Source organism: Cervus canadensis, chromosome 23 (genome assembly GCF_019320065.1).
Source record: "Cervus canadensis isolate Bull #8, Minnesota chromosome 23, ASM1932006v1, whole genome shotgun sequence".
Classification (NCBI taxonomy): Eukaryota; Metazoa; Chordata; class Mammalia; order Artiodactyla; family Cervidae; genus Cervus; species Cervus canadensis.
Window position 1 is genome coordinate 2096931 of NC_057408.1, and position 16458 is coordinate 2113388.

Sequence of the window (16458 nt, forward strand, 5' to 3'; positions counted from 1 at the left end):
GGTGTAGACATCAGAGATGGGGAAGATGTCACAGAGATTTGAAACAGAAGAGATCCTCTCTGAATGGCTTTGAGGAAACACGCTGCCCAGCCTTGGAGTGGGCCACAGGGCAGAGAAGGCAGGCAGCCCCTGGCCTTGGTCCTACGACCACAAGGGAACTGACTTCCTCCCACAACCACTGAGCTTAGGACAGGACCCCAAGTCTCAGACGAGACCACAGCCCTGGCAGCAACTTTGACTTCAACCCAGTAAGACCTTCAGAAGAAGACACAGCTAACCCAGGCCTGGACTCCTGGCCATACATTTGTGTGGCCTTAGCTTACTAAGTTTGTAGTGACTTGTTACAGAGCAATTTAAAAAAAAACTAATACATAGACATCCCCTCTGGGTGGGTGGAGAAAGGACCTGAAGGGGCAGGTGAGGCATCCAAGGTCACCCAGCCAGTTGATGACAGAGGCCAGGAGCTCTTCCTATGCTACGTGTTCTGAGCGGGGCTCAGGTCAGGCCCACTCAGCCTCCCACCCGAGTACAGGTCAGCTCCTTCCTTCCCTGGGGGCCACCGCCCTGAGGCCCTAGAGCCCAGCACCTCTATTTTCTTGATGATGCCCACATCCAAGCCGGCAACATAGAACTCCTCCACGGAGCCGCAGCTGAAGCCCTTCTTCCCCCGGGGACAGTCCAGCCAGATGCGGTTACTGCGCTCGTCCTCCTGCCCAATGAGGATGACGTAGGCCCGGCTCTCGGTGGCTGCGTCCCTGTGCTTCCCCGTGGTGACTGACACGTAGTAGGGAATAACTGCAAGAGATCGTGGGAGCCCAGCCTCATCACGGGCCGGGGGGCACCAGGGCGGGCTTGGAGACTTGGAAATGACCTCTGGAGGCACTGATCTCAGCTCTCTGTCTCTGAGACAAAGTATAACAGAGCTTTTCAGACTGGTGAGCTATCTATGGGGAGTGTCTACCCTCCAAGGGGGCTTCCCACGTGGCACGAATGGTAAAGAACACACCTGCTGATGCAGGAGATGTAAGAGACGTGGATTGGATCCCTGGGTCATGAAGATCCCCTGGAGGAGGGCATGGCAGCCCACTCCAGTATTCTTGCCTGCAGAATTCCATGGACAGAGGAGCCTGGTGGGCTATGGTCCATAGGGTCGCAAGGAGTCAGACATGACTAAAACAACTTAGCATGCACCTTCCACGGAGTGAGGGAGTTGGTAACCCTCAAATGAAGATCAAAGAGAGCATCACTGTGACATCTAAAAGCCCCGTTGACCAATTAGCCTAGCTGCACCCAGCACTCCCATGCGAAATGGGGCAAGAGCAATAACTGCTACCCAAGGACAGGGGTAGACGCCTGACAAGCACACTATGGACGTAAAAATGAGGTTGGCAAAAAAAAAAAAAAAAAATGAGGTTGGCAAAAGCGAGTTCTCATGAAAAGTAGGAGTTTAGAGAAGAAAAATAAAATGGTATTTATATGTGTAACATGGTAAATGAAAGTTCTAGAAGGCATTCATTTCCAAAGCAGGTTTTAAACAGCATAAAAACCTGCTCAGAAAATATGCATAGAGAGAGTTCTAGTTGCCCAGCCAGTATCTATTCTCCTTACAGCTAGGGGTGGTCATGATATATAAGATGTTGGGAAATTTTCTTTTAGAGGGTCCGACTCAATTGGGAGGAACACCTTTTTTGCTCCTTACCCTTCCATTCATTCTGCTTGGAATGTGAATGTGATATCTGGAGCTCCAGCAGTCATCTTGGAACCATGGGCAACTTTTAAGATGGAAGCCACTTGGAGGATTGCTAGATTGGTCAGGTTGAAAGAGCCTAGGACCCTGAATTCACTGGAGCTGCTGTGTTAGTCCTATGTTTCTCTTTGAACTTTTATGAGTAAGAAAAGAAACACTTCATGTTTGTTACTTATAGTTACTAACTGAAACAGGTTGGAAAACCTTCTCCTAATTACCATATGTAAACTAGATGTCCAGTGCAAGTTCAATGCATGAAACAGGGCACGCAAAGCTTCATGGGACAATGCAGAGGGATGAGGTGGGGAGGGAGGTGAGTGGAGGATTCAGGATGGGGGGACATCTGTACACCCATGGCTGATTCATGTTGATGTATGGTGAAAACCACCACAGTAATTAGCCTCCAATTAAAATAAATAAATAAATTAAAAAGCAAACAAACAAACAAAAACCTTCTCTCAACTGACCTTCCTAAATAGCTTGGGAGACACTGTCCTGATAAAGCGGATGTTAGGTTACACAACCTATAGCCCTTTGAAAATTTTCCAGACTAGATATTCCTGGCTGGAATCACCTGCATTGTTTTCGGCCCATGGCTGTATTTCATCTTTACAAAAAGAAGCCCACTGGCCAGTCCACAGTTGATCATAGTGCTTAATTCAGTTTAGTTCAGTTCAGTGGCTCAGTTGTGTTTGATGTACTCTGCATATAAGTCAAATAAGCAGGGTGACAATATACAGCCTTGACATACTCCTTTCCCAGTTTGGAACCAGTCCATTGTTTCATGTCCAGTTCTAGCTGTTGCTTTTTAACCTGCATACAGGTTTCTCAGGAGGCAGGTAATGTGGTCTGGTATTTCCATCTCTTAAAGAATTTTCCACAGTTTGTTGTGATCCACACAGTCAAAGGCTTTGGCATAGTCAATAAAGCAGAAGTAGATGTTTTTCTGAACTCTCCTGCTCTTTTGATGATCCAACAGATGTTGGCAATTTGATATCTGGTTCCTCTGACTTTTCTAAATCCAGCTTGAAAGTTCTCAGTTCACGTACTATTGAAGCTTCACTTGGAGAATTTTGAGCATTATTTTGCTAGTGTGTGAGATGAATGCAATTGTGCAGTAGCTTGAACATTTTTTGGCATTGCTTTTCTTTGGGATTGGAATGAAAACTGACCTTTTCCAGGCCTGTGGCCACTGCTGAGTTTTCCAAATTTGCTGCCATATTGACCAAAGCACTTTAACAGCATCATCTTTTAGGACTTGAAATAGCTCAACTGGAATTCCATCACCTCCACTAGCTTTGTTTGTAGTGATGCTTCCTGAGGCTCACTTGGCCGCAGACTCTGACTCTAGGTGAGTAATCACACCATCATGGTTATCTGGGTCATTAAGATCTTTTTTGTACAGTTCTTCTGTGTATTCTTGCCACCTTTTCTTAATATCTTCTGCTTCTGTTAGGTCCACATTGTTTCTGTCTTTATTGTACCCATCTTTGCATGAAATGTTCCTTTGGTATCTCTGATATTCTTGAAGAGATCTCTGGTCTTTACCATTCTATCGTTTCCCTCTATTTCTTTGCATTGATCACTTAGGGAGGCTTTCTTATCTCTCTTTGCTATTCTTTGGAACTCTGCATTCAGATGGGTATATAATTCCTCTTCTCCTTTGTCTTTAGCTTCTCTTCTTCTCTCAGCTATTTGTAAGGCTTCTTCAGACAACCATTTTGCCTTGTGTATTTCTTTTTCTTGGGGATGGTCTTGATCATTGCCTCCTGTACAGGCATGAACCTCCATCCATAATTCTTCAGAGCTAATCCCTTGAATCTATTTCTCATTTCCACTTTATAATTGTAAGGGACTTGATTTAGATCATACCTGAATGATCTAGTGGTTTTCCCTACTTTCTTCAATTTAAGTCTGAATTTGGCAATAAGGAGTTCATGATTTGAACCACAGTCAGCTCCCAGTCTTGCTTCTGCTGACTGTAGAGAGCTTCTCCATCTTTGGCTGCAAAGAATATCATCAGTCTTATTTTGGTACTGGCCATCTGGTGATGACCATGTGTAGAGTCATCGCTTGTGTTGTTGGAAGAGGAGGTTCTCTTGGCTAAACTCTGTTAGCCTTTGCCTTGCTTCATTTTGTACTTCAAGGCCAAACCTGCCTGTTATTCCAGGTATCTCTTGAATTCCTACTTTTGCACTCCAATGCCTATGATGAAAATGACATCTTTTTTGGTAGCACTTCACGCTGTTAATTCCTTCTAGTGTATTTTTCATTTCACTTATTGTGTTCTTCAACTCTGATTGGTTCTTTTTTATATTTTCTAGTTCCTTGTTAAAATTCTCACTGTGTTTGTCTTTGCTCTTCCCTAGTTCAGTTAGCATTTTTATAATTAATGCTTTGAACTCTTCATCTGGTAAATTATTTATCTCTGTTTTATTAGTCATTTTTCAGACACTTTTGTCTTGTTCTTTCATTAGAAACAAATTCCTCTGCCTTCTTGTTTTGCTTAGCTTTCTCTGTCTCTATCAAATTAGGTAAAAACAAACAAACAAACAAACCCAGCTACCTGTCCCAGTCTTGAAGGGGTTTCCTTGTGTGGGAGCAACCCTATCAGTCTGTGTGTGCCCAGTGGCTTTGGCGAGACAGCTGGATCTGGAGTCAGCACAGGTTACATCTTCCCCTCGGGTATGCTGGCAACTCTCACTGGGGTGGGAAGTGGGGCAGGAGGTGGAAAGGCTAGAGCCAGAGCCAGGTGTGAGACAGGGCCTCTGCTGTGCTCAGTGGCCAACACTGCCCTACTGGGGTTGGGGTCAGGTCCAGGGTGGTTGTTGCTATTCATTGCTCAGTCATATCCAACTTTTCAGCCCCTTGGACTGCAGCACGCCAGGCTTCCCTGTCCTTCACCGTCTCCTGGAGTTTGCACTCCCAGAGGTTCAGCGTGCTAAGGCAGAAGTCCTGAGGGTCAAGTTCAAATTGGTTCTATTTCCTCTAAGTGTGTGTACTTCCCCAACACTTTCATCCTAGAAGGGAACACTGTTGAAGCAAGAGAGGTCAGAGTGGACACCTGGGGTGGCCAGGGGCAAGCACTGGGGCGGTCCTGGTATATCAATTAGAGCTTCAGTGCGCTTTTGATGCATCATCTTTGTAAGTGCCAGAAATGGCCATGCTCACTCCATTCAGATGAATTCCAGGTCCCAGTGGTCTCTGTTCCCCACAGTCGCACACTCTCCTCAGCTATGACAGACTTCACCCTAGTGGAGCTGCGCTGGAGCTAGAGTGGTGGAGTGGGCAGTCGATGTGGGAAGTGGGCCAGGTCCTGGGCAGTTTCAGTCTGCTTCTTCTGACTTGACCCCAGGAGTAAGCATGCCTGTGTATGGAATCTAGGTTTCTTACAGCCCTCCTGTAAGTCCCACAGATTTTCAAATCAGTTATGGAGAGTCATCTCCTCAGTATCAGACCCCAGGGCAGGGGTGCCCAATATGTGGTCCAAACTGCTTACTCCCCAGGGAGAATCGCCTAACCTGTGTGATCCCCAACTCTTCTATGTTCCTTCCTAGGGGCACCAGTCCCAACCCAATCGCTTCTCTTCCCTTCCTACCTGACTCCACGTGATCTTTCTCTCTGCCAGTATCCAGTTTGTTTTGAGTGGGAACGGTTTCACATGTAGATGTATTAGATGTGTTCATAGTGGGAGGTGAGCTTGGTCTTCTACTCTATCATCTCGATCTCCTCCCTCCTAAATCCTTAATTTCTTAAATTCCCTGGACTAAAGCTGAACTGTGAGCCAAAGTCAAAGATTTTCCCAAAGCAACCAAAGATCCTTAGAGATCTGAGGAGGGATTTAATATAGTCATTCAAACTCATCAACCTGGCTTCTCTAACACATCAGCTAGTTCATGTGCTTAGTGGTAAAGGCCAGGCCCAGCACTGAATGCAAACTATTAATTGGGAAAATCCTAAAAGATGTCTAGAATCACAACTGGGAGTCCATCCTGTTATCTCACTATAGAAATACCCTGAAGATATTGCAGGTTCAATTTTGGACCACAGCAATAAGGCAAATATTGTAATAACGTGAGTCACATAAATTTTTCGGCTGCCCAGTGGATATGCCACCTGATGCAAACAGCCGACTCATTGGAAAAGACTCTGATGCTGGGAAAGATTGAAGGCACAAGGGGAAGAGGGCGACAGACGATGAGACGGTTGGATGGCATCACCAATTCAATGGACATGAATTTGGGCAAACTCCAGGACATGGTGAGGGACAGGGAAGCCTGGCATGCTGCAGTCCATGGCGTTGCAGAAGGTTGGACCCGACTTGGTGACCAAACAACAACAACAAACTGTAATTTATGAAGTGTGCAATAGCATTATATCTAAAAAATGTACATGTCTTAATTTAAAAATACTTTATTGCTAAAAAATGCTAACCACCATCTGAGCCTTCAGTGAGTCATATTTTTTCCCCCAGTGGATGATCTTGCTTCTATGTTGATGACTGCTGACTGACCAAGGTGGTTGTTGCTCCAGGCTGAGGTGGCTGTGGCAATTTCTTAAAATAAGACAACAATGAAGTTTGCTACATCAACTGACTCTTCCTTTCATGAACAATTTCTCTATAGCGTACAATGTTCTTTGATAGCATTTTACCCATAGTAGAACTTCTTTCGAAATTGGAGTCAGTTTTCTCAGACCCTGTCACTGCTTTATCCACTAAGTTTAAGTAATATTCTAAATCTTTTGTTGTCATTGCAACAATCTTCACAGTATCTTCACCAGGAGAAGATTCTTTTTCAAGAAACCACTTTTTTTGCTCATCCATAAGCAACTTTTCATCTGTTAAAGTTTTATCATGAGATGGCAGCAATTCAGTCACATCTTCAGGCTCCACTTCTAAGTCTAGTTCTCTTGCTATTCCAGCATATCTACAGTAACTTCCACTACTGAAGTCTTGAACCACTCAAAGTCATCCATGAGGGCTGGAGTCAGCTTCTTTCAGACTCCTCTTAATGCTCATATTTTGAACCTCTTCCCATGAACCACAAACACTTTTAGTGGCATCTAGAATGGTACATTCTAGAGGTTTCCATTTTACATTTCCCAGATTCATTAGAGGAATCACTATCTATAGAAACTATAACCTGATGAACTGTATTTGTTAAAGAATAAGACTTGACAGTCAAAATGACTCCCGGATCCATGCGACACAGAATGAATATTTTGTTAGCAGGTATGAAAACATTAATCTCATTGTATATCTCTATCAGATCTCTTGGGTGACCAGGTGCCTTGTCAATTAGTAGTAATATTTTGAAAGGAATCTTTCCCAAGGGGGAAGGGGTGGGATGGGATGAATTGGGAGATTGGGATTGACACATACCCACTATTGATACTATGTATAAAGCAGACAACTGATGGGAGCATACTGTAGAACACAGGGAACTCTACTAAAGCACTGTGGTGTCCTCAAAGGGAGGGCAGCCCAAAAGAGAGGGGATATATGTCTATGTTGTGCTATGCAGCAGAAATTAACACAACACTGTAAAGTAACTACACTGCAATCAAATTTTTAGAAAGCCATGATATCAAATCATGTATATGAGTCAAGTTTTATAACTGAAATATATCATATAGCAAAAAAGGGGAAGCTTGAAATACTGCATGATTACCAAAATGTGACACAAAGACAGGAAGTGAGCAAATACTGTTGGAAAAATGGCACTGATAGACTTGCCCCATGCAGGGTTACCACAAACCTTCAATATGTTAAAAAAAAAATCTGTGAAGCACTATAAGTATATTAGTTGCTAAGATGTGGCTGACTCTTTGCGACCCCATGGACTATACCTCACCAGGTTCCTCTGTCCATGGAATTCTCCAGGCAAGAATACTGGAGTGGGTTGCCATACCCTTCTTCAAGGGATCTTCCCAACTTAGGGTTTGAACCTGGCAGATAGATTTTTTTAACCATCTAAGCCACCAGGGAAGCGCAGAAGCACAATAAAATGAAGTGCAAAGAAAAAAATAAAAAACAAAACGAGGTATGCTTGTATACCATCAGCCTCAGGCAATCACTAGGTGACTTCATTGGGCAATTCCTAAGGCTTTTCCAAAGCCTGTTGATTGGAACAAAATTCAGGCTTGCACACAAAAATCTAATAAACCTGCTCATAACTATTACAATTGATTTCAGATGATTGAATCCCCCTGGCTAACTTTTAATTCTATGTTTATTAATTGTTAACATGGACTGTTTCCTTCTGGCAGAAAAAAAGGCCAGGATGGAATGGGAAACTAGGTCTACTCCAGGTTATTTAACTTGGCATACCACCTCTCTTGTACTCTAGATGAGTCACCTAAAAGAAAGATGGCCAAAATTCTTATTCTTCATCTCTAGTAACTGAAGGCCCCTAAACAAAACCTAAACCCTTTAGTTTCTGCTGTTAGTGCAAAAAGCCAAGACACTGGAAAAGAAATTGCTACAAATTTTAAGTGCTTTAGACACCCTCAGCCCTCCAAATAACCTCTCCAAGTGATATCACTCAACCATGTCTGACTCTTTTCAACCCTATGGACTGTAGCCCTCCAGACTCCTCTGTCCGTGGAATTCTCCAGGCAAGAATACTTGAGTGGGTTGCCATTTCATTCTCCAAGGGATCTTCTCAACCCAGGATTGAACCCAGGTTTCCTGCATTGCAGGCAGAGTCTTTACTATCTGAGCCACCAGGGAAGCCCAAATAGCCTCTCCAGTGTCCTCCCAATTCTCTAGGGCAGGGCTCACAGAAAATACAGGGGCTCTTCCCAATCCTCCCTCTTAATGGTCTTGGAGAAATATCCCCCCAGGTTGGGAATGAATCTCTCCCAGTCCTAAATGTTACCAGAGCCACACTCCCAAGGCTCAACCCCACTACTGAAACAGCTCCTGCTCCACAGTACTAATCAGTTCAAATAGCGGAGATTGCTAATGAACCTATTTCCTTTTGTTTAGGCCCTTTGAGAGATACGTGTCTTTTTCTTCTTAGTTCCACTTTGTCCCTATCCATTGATTAGGCCAAGACTTCTTACAGAAGTATCATGTTGGAATTTCTTTCTCCCCCAAAGGAGAACTAATTCTAGGACTTGACAGTAGTCACAAAGCAGCCCACCAGATGAGTTAAATGACATCTTTTATTTGCTCTGTGTCTGACAGTACTAGAGATGGTTCTGGAAACACTGATTCTTTGTCCCAGTTGAATCAGCTACCACCCGCCTTAAGAGCAAAATCCTTAACCAATACTGGCAAAATTCACAGTGCACCTCCAACCAAGATTCAAATAGATTCTCAAAATATCTTCTCAGAATTAATCAATGTCCTGTAAATGAAGAATCCTTCCAGGCACAAAGTTAATAACAGAAGATTACAAGGCTCAAGGCTTCATTATCTCTTGTACTGGCTCCTGTAACTCTCTCATTTTTGCCATGAGACAATGTAAGAGCCAAAGGTAGAGAGGTTTCTCCTGAACCTCAAGCAATAAAAACAACGCTATCCCTCAACACCCTATTGTTCCTAACCCTCACGTGTTACTACTATCCAACCTCAATTGGAGCAAATTCTTTACTGTAGCTTATTTATGCAGTTCATTCAATTAGTATTCCAGTAGACGAAGCTAGTCAGTACCTTTATGCATTCATTCTGGAAGAAAAAAAATTCACCTGAACAGTAACGCTTCAGGATTTTACTAGGAGTCCTCCCTATTTCTCACAAATCCTGAAGCCTGATCTGGATGATAAAAATTTCCCTAGGGATTACTTTGGTGTACTATGTGGAGGATTTGTTTCTTTGCCCTCCTTTTCAAGCTTCCTTATAAAAAGACAGTATCCACTCGCTAAAGCTTTTAACCTTGAAGGGACATAAGACTGACAAAGAAAAGTTGCAGCTTGCCCCAATCCCTAGTTTCCACATGTAGGGCATCTGATATCAGAACAAGAGTTATACCTAGTTCCAGATAGACTTCATGGTATCCTAAATTTCCCCAAACCCCAAACTAAGGGCTGACTGCTAGGTTTTCTAGAGTTACTTTGTTATTGCAAAAATTGAATTCCAAATTTCTCTCTTATGGTCAAACTTGTGTATGTTTTACTAAACAATAATAACACTGACCTAATATTATTGGAAGAAGTAGATGACACAGCTTTTAAGGCCTTAAAGGAGAGTTTGATGAATCCACCTGTCCTTGGGCATCTCAAAGATCATATTTCCTTTTCCCTTTTGGCATATGAAAAGGAAGAGGCATGTGTATACCTTGGGGTACATGCCCTAAAACATGGTGAGAACCATCAGCCCACAGGGTATGACAGCCAGTAACTGGAGCCTGTGCCAATGGGATACACCCTTTGCCATTGTAGCTACTGCCCTTTTGGGTAAGGGCTACCAAAAAAAATCCTTATGAGATCTTGAACCATTTTTGTGCCTCATGCAGTAGAAGCCCTCCTGAATTCTCATCACACTCAACATTTCTCAGTCAGTTGCCTCACTTCCCATGAAGTCCTTTTGTTAACTTCTCCTTAGAGAACTCTTTTACATTGTAATATTCTTAACCAGGCTACTTTTCTCTCCATGATGAAGTCCCTCCCTACCAATTAACGCTGATGGTCACCTCCTAACTCTCCTGATGATCTTCAGGAAACTCTTCTGGGTAATGTTGACTTCTCATGGCTCACTGATGGTTCCTATTCAAAAGGTGACAATGAGAAATATTTTGCTGGGTATGCTACTGCAACTCCTTTGATGTTGTTACTTCAGCCCCGTGGTAAACATGGTTACACGAGTGATCTCAAGAGGTTTCCAGTCCTACACAGACTCATACTTCAGCCAAAGACAAAACTGCCAATATTTATACTGATGGTAGATAAGCTTTTGGAATAGCTCATGATTCTGGAATGTTGTGGAAACAGCACAGCTTCTTTACTTCCAGTGGAAATAAAATTTTAAACGGCTTCTATGTTCAGGAATTATAGGATGCAATGTTTTCACTTACAGTTTTAGCTATTAATAAGATTCTGAGGCATTCTAAACTTGACTCCCTGGAAGCTAAGGGAAATCACCTTGCTGACATTTCTGCAAGGAATGCTGACCTTAAAGGAACTGATAGCAGTCAGACTTCTGTCACGGTCCAAAGGGATATTTCCCCCAAATGATTACTTGGCAAAACTAGCTAGAAAAGCCCAACAATTGGCCTCAGAAAAAAGAAAAACAAGATTGGAAATTCAACAATTCTTGGTTTGATAAAAAAGAGAAAGCCATTTGGTTTGCACCAAACAACTACCCAGTCTTACCAGAGAGTAAAATCCCCACTCCTCACCACTGTACCTGCATCAAACCATTGGTCTATTCATGGATGATAGCATCCATGAATCAATATTAGTGAGGAAACATTAGCAAGGCCACAAAAGTGCTTACCTCACTATTCCACTTCTCTGAAACACAGCTCAGGAAAATCTGCTTGCACTGCTCCTGGACACTGTAAACTTACTAATGGACCATTTGAGGTCTGGTAAATGGATTTAATACAACTTCCTATGTCTCATGGAGATAAATATCTTTCAGTCATGGTCTGTATGTTTTCACACTGAAAGGAAGCCTTTCCTTATTGACAGACTACTGCCTCTTCTCTGGACAAAGCCCTTTTGGAAAAGATTATACCTACTTGAGAAACTCCTCTCAAACTTCATAGTGATTGAAGAACTAATTTCACTAGTCAGGTACTTTGATGGGAGTGAATGCTAAGTTGCTCAGCTGTTTCTGACTCTGCAACCCCACGGACTGTGGCCCACCAGGCTCCTCTGTCTATGGAATTCTCCAGGCAAAAATACTGGAGTGGGTAGTCATTCCCTTCTCCAGAGGCTATTCCCAACCTAGGAATTGAACCCAGGTCTCCTGCACCGCAGGCAGCTTCCTTTACCACCTGAGCCACCAGGGAAGCCCAGGTACTTTGACAAGTCTGCATTATTTGGTTGGTTTTAATACACTTTCATTGTGCTAACCACCCTCAATCCTCTGGTTTAGTCAAATGCATTAACAGCATTATTAAGACTCAATGGCAATTTCTGTAGAAAACCTCCAAATACCTTAGCAAAAAGCACTGCCATTGATTCTTCTAAATCTTAGAACCACTCCTTTTGGAACTCACCAACACATACCCTTTAAGATAGTCACAGTACACCCAAAGTACTTGGCTTCTGCTTTTTCTGCTCCACAACTGATAAAAGGAGAGATACTCTAATACAATTTCTACTGAAAATAATCATGTTATTTGTAGAGCAATCTTTTCCTGGTACACTCTTTGGAGACAAAGATCTTAAGCATTATGCCTTGCGGCCTGTATATTTTATTTACTGGGAAAGACTATCTTCAATCATGCTGGAAAAGCTCCTGGGAAGTACTGCTAACCAACACTTGTGCTATCAAACTCCAAGGAATAGACTCTTGGATTCATATGACAAAGAAGGCAGTTAAATCCCAATTGGACGCATACATCATCCAGTCACATGAAAGAAAATATTTCCTGGAACTGAAGCATACAACATCTGATGAAACAGCTTTCCCAAGATATCCAGATCAGGCCTGTCAGAAGTGTGCTTCCAAACCTCTGATGGAGATATAAAGTTTCAGGTAAACTCCAGAGTCTATTATCTTGGTAACATGGACTTTGGATTTAAAAAATGCCTGAGATTTCTCCCTTCTTCCTTGTTACTCAAATGCGATCTTATTAGGTTTCCAATCTGTGCACTTTCTCTCCAACATGGGACACTATACCCAGGAAATGTCCCTCCTGCACTGAGGGACAAAAAGCTGCTGAGAAGTGAAAACCTGACTCATCAGTGATGCTTTCATAAAAAGAACTCCGTCAAGAGGAGAAAATAAAAAAACAAAAACAAACAAACAAAGAACTAGAAACTTCAATTAAATAGTCAGGAGACCAGAAGGGGGGTGTGACAACAGACAGAGCCCAGGAAAGACTCTTCTCTCCTGGCGACAACTCAGCCAATGAAAAGCTGTGGACTCTTGCTTTACTCCAGCCTTCCCAACTTCCTTTTCTCCTCTATGAAAGAGTTCTCCTTCCCTTGCTCTGTGGGGACTTGCATGTAGCTTGACCTGGTTGTAGACTCCAAGCTGCAACTCTCTGCTGATCCCGAATAAGCTCATTTTCACTAGAGAAATAACTTGCAGTCTATTTGTTTTTTTGGTCAATGTCTCTCAGTTCACAGAGCTGTTGTGGGGATGGAAATAGCATGTGAGGAACTTGTGTGTAAACTACAAAGTGTTAACATGTAAGTGAAATGATGGTGAGGTTAATACACGGCCTGTCCAGGAATAGTTTAAACACATTTCCATGTGCCTGCCAACGCTTTGATGAGCTCTCTGCTTGGCTTACCTGGGCCCTCCTGAACATAGTCAGCCATGGGCCCCGTCACGGTGGCGATGTCGATGTCGGCCATCTTGGAGCTCAGGGTGATCTCCCAGAAGTCAGCGGGGCTGCTGCAGTTGCTGCTCCGGTCCCCGGTGTACTCCTGTCAGGAGGAGCACAACCCAGGCCAGTTACGCCTCTGGCACCTTGTTTTCCATGGAATCACCCCGGGTGCCCCACCTGCCTTTCACGCACCTTCTCATAAAAGAGCCTCTCCAGCCGCCCGTCCTCCTTCTTCAGGGACAGCCAGCGTCCACACAGGAACAGGAACTCATCCTCATTGGTGTCGTTCCAGATCTCTACCTTCTCCACGTACCAGTCTGCACACCACTTGGTATTGTCGTGGCGGAGCTTGATCTTGTAGATGACGCCCAGGTCCGCAGCCTCGATAATGAAGGTGTCGGCCTGGGAGTCCAGATTGGTGAATTGGGGTGGGGGCCCCTCCCCGCCTCCACCTGCTCCCACCCCATCCATCTAGTACCTTTCATCCCCCTTAATTGCTGGGCTGAACAGACCTTCCAGGTCGGAGCCCTCCAGGCCCAAATCCCTAGCACAGAGAGTTTGATGTTCCAAGGCCTTGCTTTCACAATTGCCCTGTTTTGCAGTCTAGCTCCTCTTGGGATAAGAGGACATTCTGGACATGCTGAGTTATGCAGAGTATTGGCTTGAGGTCAGCTAGGAGGCTGGATGGTAGGAGCTATGGAAGAGCTGAAATCTTTCTGAATAATGAGAGAGGGCTTGAAATTCCCAGGGGAAAGCTGGCAGTTGGAGGAGCCAGTCCGGGCTGCAGGAAAGCAGAGAGGGGAAAGGATATGGTGCAGGTCAGGCGATGCACAAGGCCCAACACCTGGACTGTGGGTTCATGAGGGATTTTGTGGGGGGTGTGACATAGGCCCTCCTCTGTGTCCCTGATTATACCTTTCGTGATGTGACATTGTATTCTTGAGTGCTTGCATTCCTTTAGGATTGCTCAGTGAGATGTGGAGGTCTAGGTTTCGGGTGAACTGAGGTCAAAACAGCTGGCAGGAGCTTGGGGAAGGAGAGGTGGGAGAGGTGACCCCAATGACAACCACTTTCCTTCCAAAAGATATGCTAAGTCACTGTACTGAGACCTGGGAACCCAGGGGTAATAGGATGCCCTGTGCCCCTCCTCAGGACAGCCCAGGTGGTGGTAGCAGCCACCTGCGTGAGGACTAGGGCCGGGGCTGGCAAGACTTGCTTGGTGGTGGCATTAAGCTGAAGCTGGGCCTTCTAAGCAGCCAGGGCAGGTCAGACTGCGGGCTGAGGCAAGTGCAGGTGAATGGTGTGATGCTGACAGCAGGTGTGGACCTGTCAGGCCTTAGAGTGCTGGCAAGTGGCTGAACCCACACCCTACAACATGGCAATTCCACTTTGCATCTGTCCTGGGGGGACACCTTCATGTGTACACAAGGATGCTTACTGCAGGTAATTGTTTACAGTGGAAAGTTAGGACCCACCTATGTGTCCAGTGTTGGGGCTACAGTAAATAACCATGGCAATGTTGTAGGTGGAATGTTATGTGTGCAGTGGTTACAAAGAACAGGCCAACGACACCCAGGTCTGACTATCTTGACAGAAAGATGTCAAAGGTACCCCATTGTCTGCAAAAAGCACCCATATAGAATGATACCTTTTATGTAAAAAGTCAAAACTTCAGTGCAGTGTTATGTATTTCCTATGGGCATATGTACATGGATGCAGAGAAAAGGCTTGTAAAGACTTGGACACAGGAGAGAGTGTGGACCATTCTAGAAACTGGGGCCCAAGAGAACTTCTATGCAGGCTGGCGAGGCAGGCAGTGAAGATCTGGGAATCCCATGAAAGGTTCAGGCCAGATCTGGGGTCGGAGGGGAGCCTTGATGAGTCCAAGTGAGAGAGTGACTCTGCCATCTTTGGATGGGTTAACTGGGGAAGCCTGGAGGGTAGATTGGATTTCAGAGGTCTGGCACAGGGTTCGCTAAGCAAGGTGCGATAAGGAAGGTGTGACAAAGCTGACCGAGCTGATCTGAGGGTCATTTAGAGAGAGACTCTCCAAGACCAGGTGACTGACTGGATATGGGTGGGAGGGAGTGCTGACAGGGAGAGGGGTGTCAAGGTGACTCCTAGATTTGGAGCAAACGATTAGAGAAGTGGGAGCTTTCACATACTCAGCAGTGAACAAAGTCCGAAATCATCAGTGACTAAGCCAAAAGCTCCAGCCTCCCCAACGGGATGTCAACACGGGAGGGAAGGAGGAGAAGTACGAGACAGAATGGGGCAAAGACTTCTCTTGCAATGTCATAATTACTAACAGAGAAAAAATCTGAACCTAAACACCGAGGAGAATGGATTGCATCACCTTCATTTATACTTTCACTCATTTATTCATTCAACAGATTTCTGGTGGGAAACGAAGTCAAGAGCCCCTTCGTTCTTCCTCAGGTCGAACCTGCTCCAGGGGACTCCCTTTCCCCTTCCCACCTTCTCAGAGAGCCCTGGGGCCCGACTCCCCTGGGATCTCGAGTCCAGGCTAGGGCTCCTTCCCGCAGCCTGGCTGCTGGAGTCACCAGCCAGCTGCAGACCCGCTTAGCTGACACCTGCTGTCCTTAGCCCGGAGTTACTTTCCTGTTCACCAAGTAGCGGACGTTTCAGCACTAAAGGTCATGCCTGGCTGAGGCTTGGGCTTAAGGAAACCCCAGTGAACACAAGCTGGTTGATGTGGGAATCTATCTCCCCAGACATGCGGCTACGAGGAGGACCGCAGACGGGTTAGGAGCCAGCTGCCTGGCTCTCCTCCCCAGGCTGTAGCCTGGCCTGTGGGGCTTCTAGCAGAGTTAGGTGAATGGAGAGGAAGAAGGGAGCCTGAGAAGCAAGGAAGGGGCAAGGTGGCAGACAGAGGGGTGCTCTGGCAGGGAGAGGGGCCAGGCCGATGGGAAGCAAGTGTGAACAGAAATCTTCCTTTGGTAAAACCACTGTTAGGTCAGAGCTGGTAGGGCCTCGGATCCCACTATCCAATTGGATGGTTTTCAAGCTTTTTTGGTAGCCACAGAGCCCCTTGATTAAATCAAGGCTTGCTTGATAGTAGATAGGCCAGGTCAGAGTGGTCCCATGTGGGAGGAGGGGGATGCCCATCTGCTACCCCCACTCTTCCATGGCTCCCTCGGGCCTCCATGCTGTCTAGAGTTCTGCACAACACAGCTGAGCTGATTCACATCAGGATCCTTCTTTCACAGATGAGGAAACTGAGTCCAGAGATGCTCA

General features: G+C 45.0%; 1 protein-coding gene across 4 annotated transcripts in view; it reads right to left on the reverse strand.

Annotated features, from left to right (window-relative positions):
* LOXHD1 (lipoxygenase homology PLAT domains 1) overlaps nt 1-16458 on the reverse strand; it is a 193735-nt gene that overhangs the window by 42612 nt on the left and 134665 nt on the right. For 3 of the 4 annotated variants that reach the window (XM_043444370.1, XM_043444369.1, XM_043444371.1), the window contains 3 exons: nt 13393-13602; nt 13165-13300; nt 587-795 (listed from right to left, as the gene is read on the reverse strand). In XM_043444370.1, coding sequence (XP_043300305.1) covers nt 587-795; nt 13165-13300; nt 13393-13602 — 555 coding nt within the window. Of the gene's footprint in view, nt 1-586; nt 796-13164; nt 13301-13392; nt 13603-16458 lie in introns of those variants that run through there. The other variant, XM_043444372.1, reaches the window with a different exon arrangement.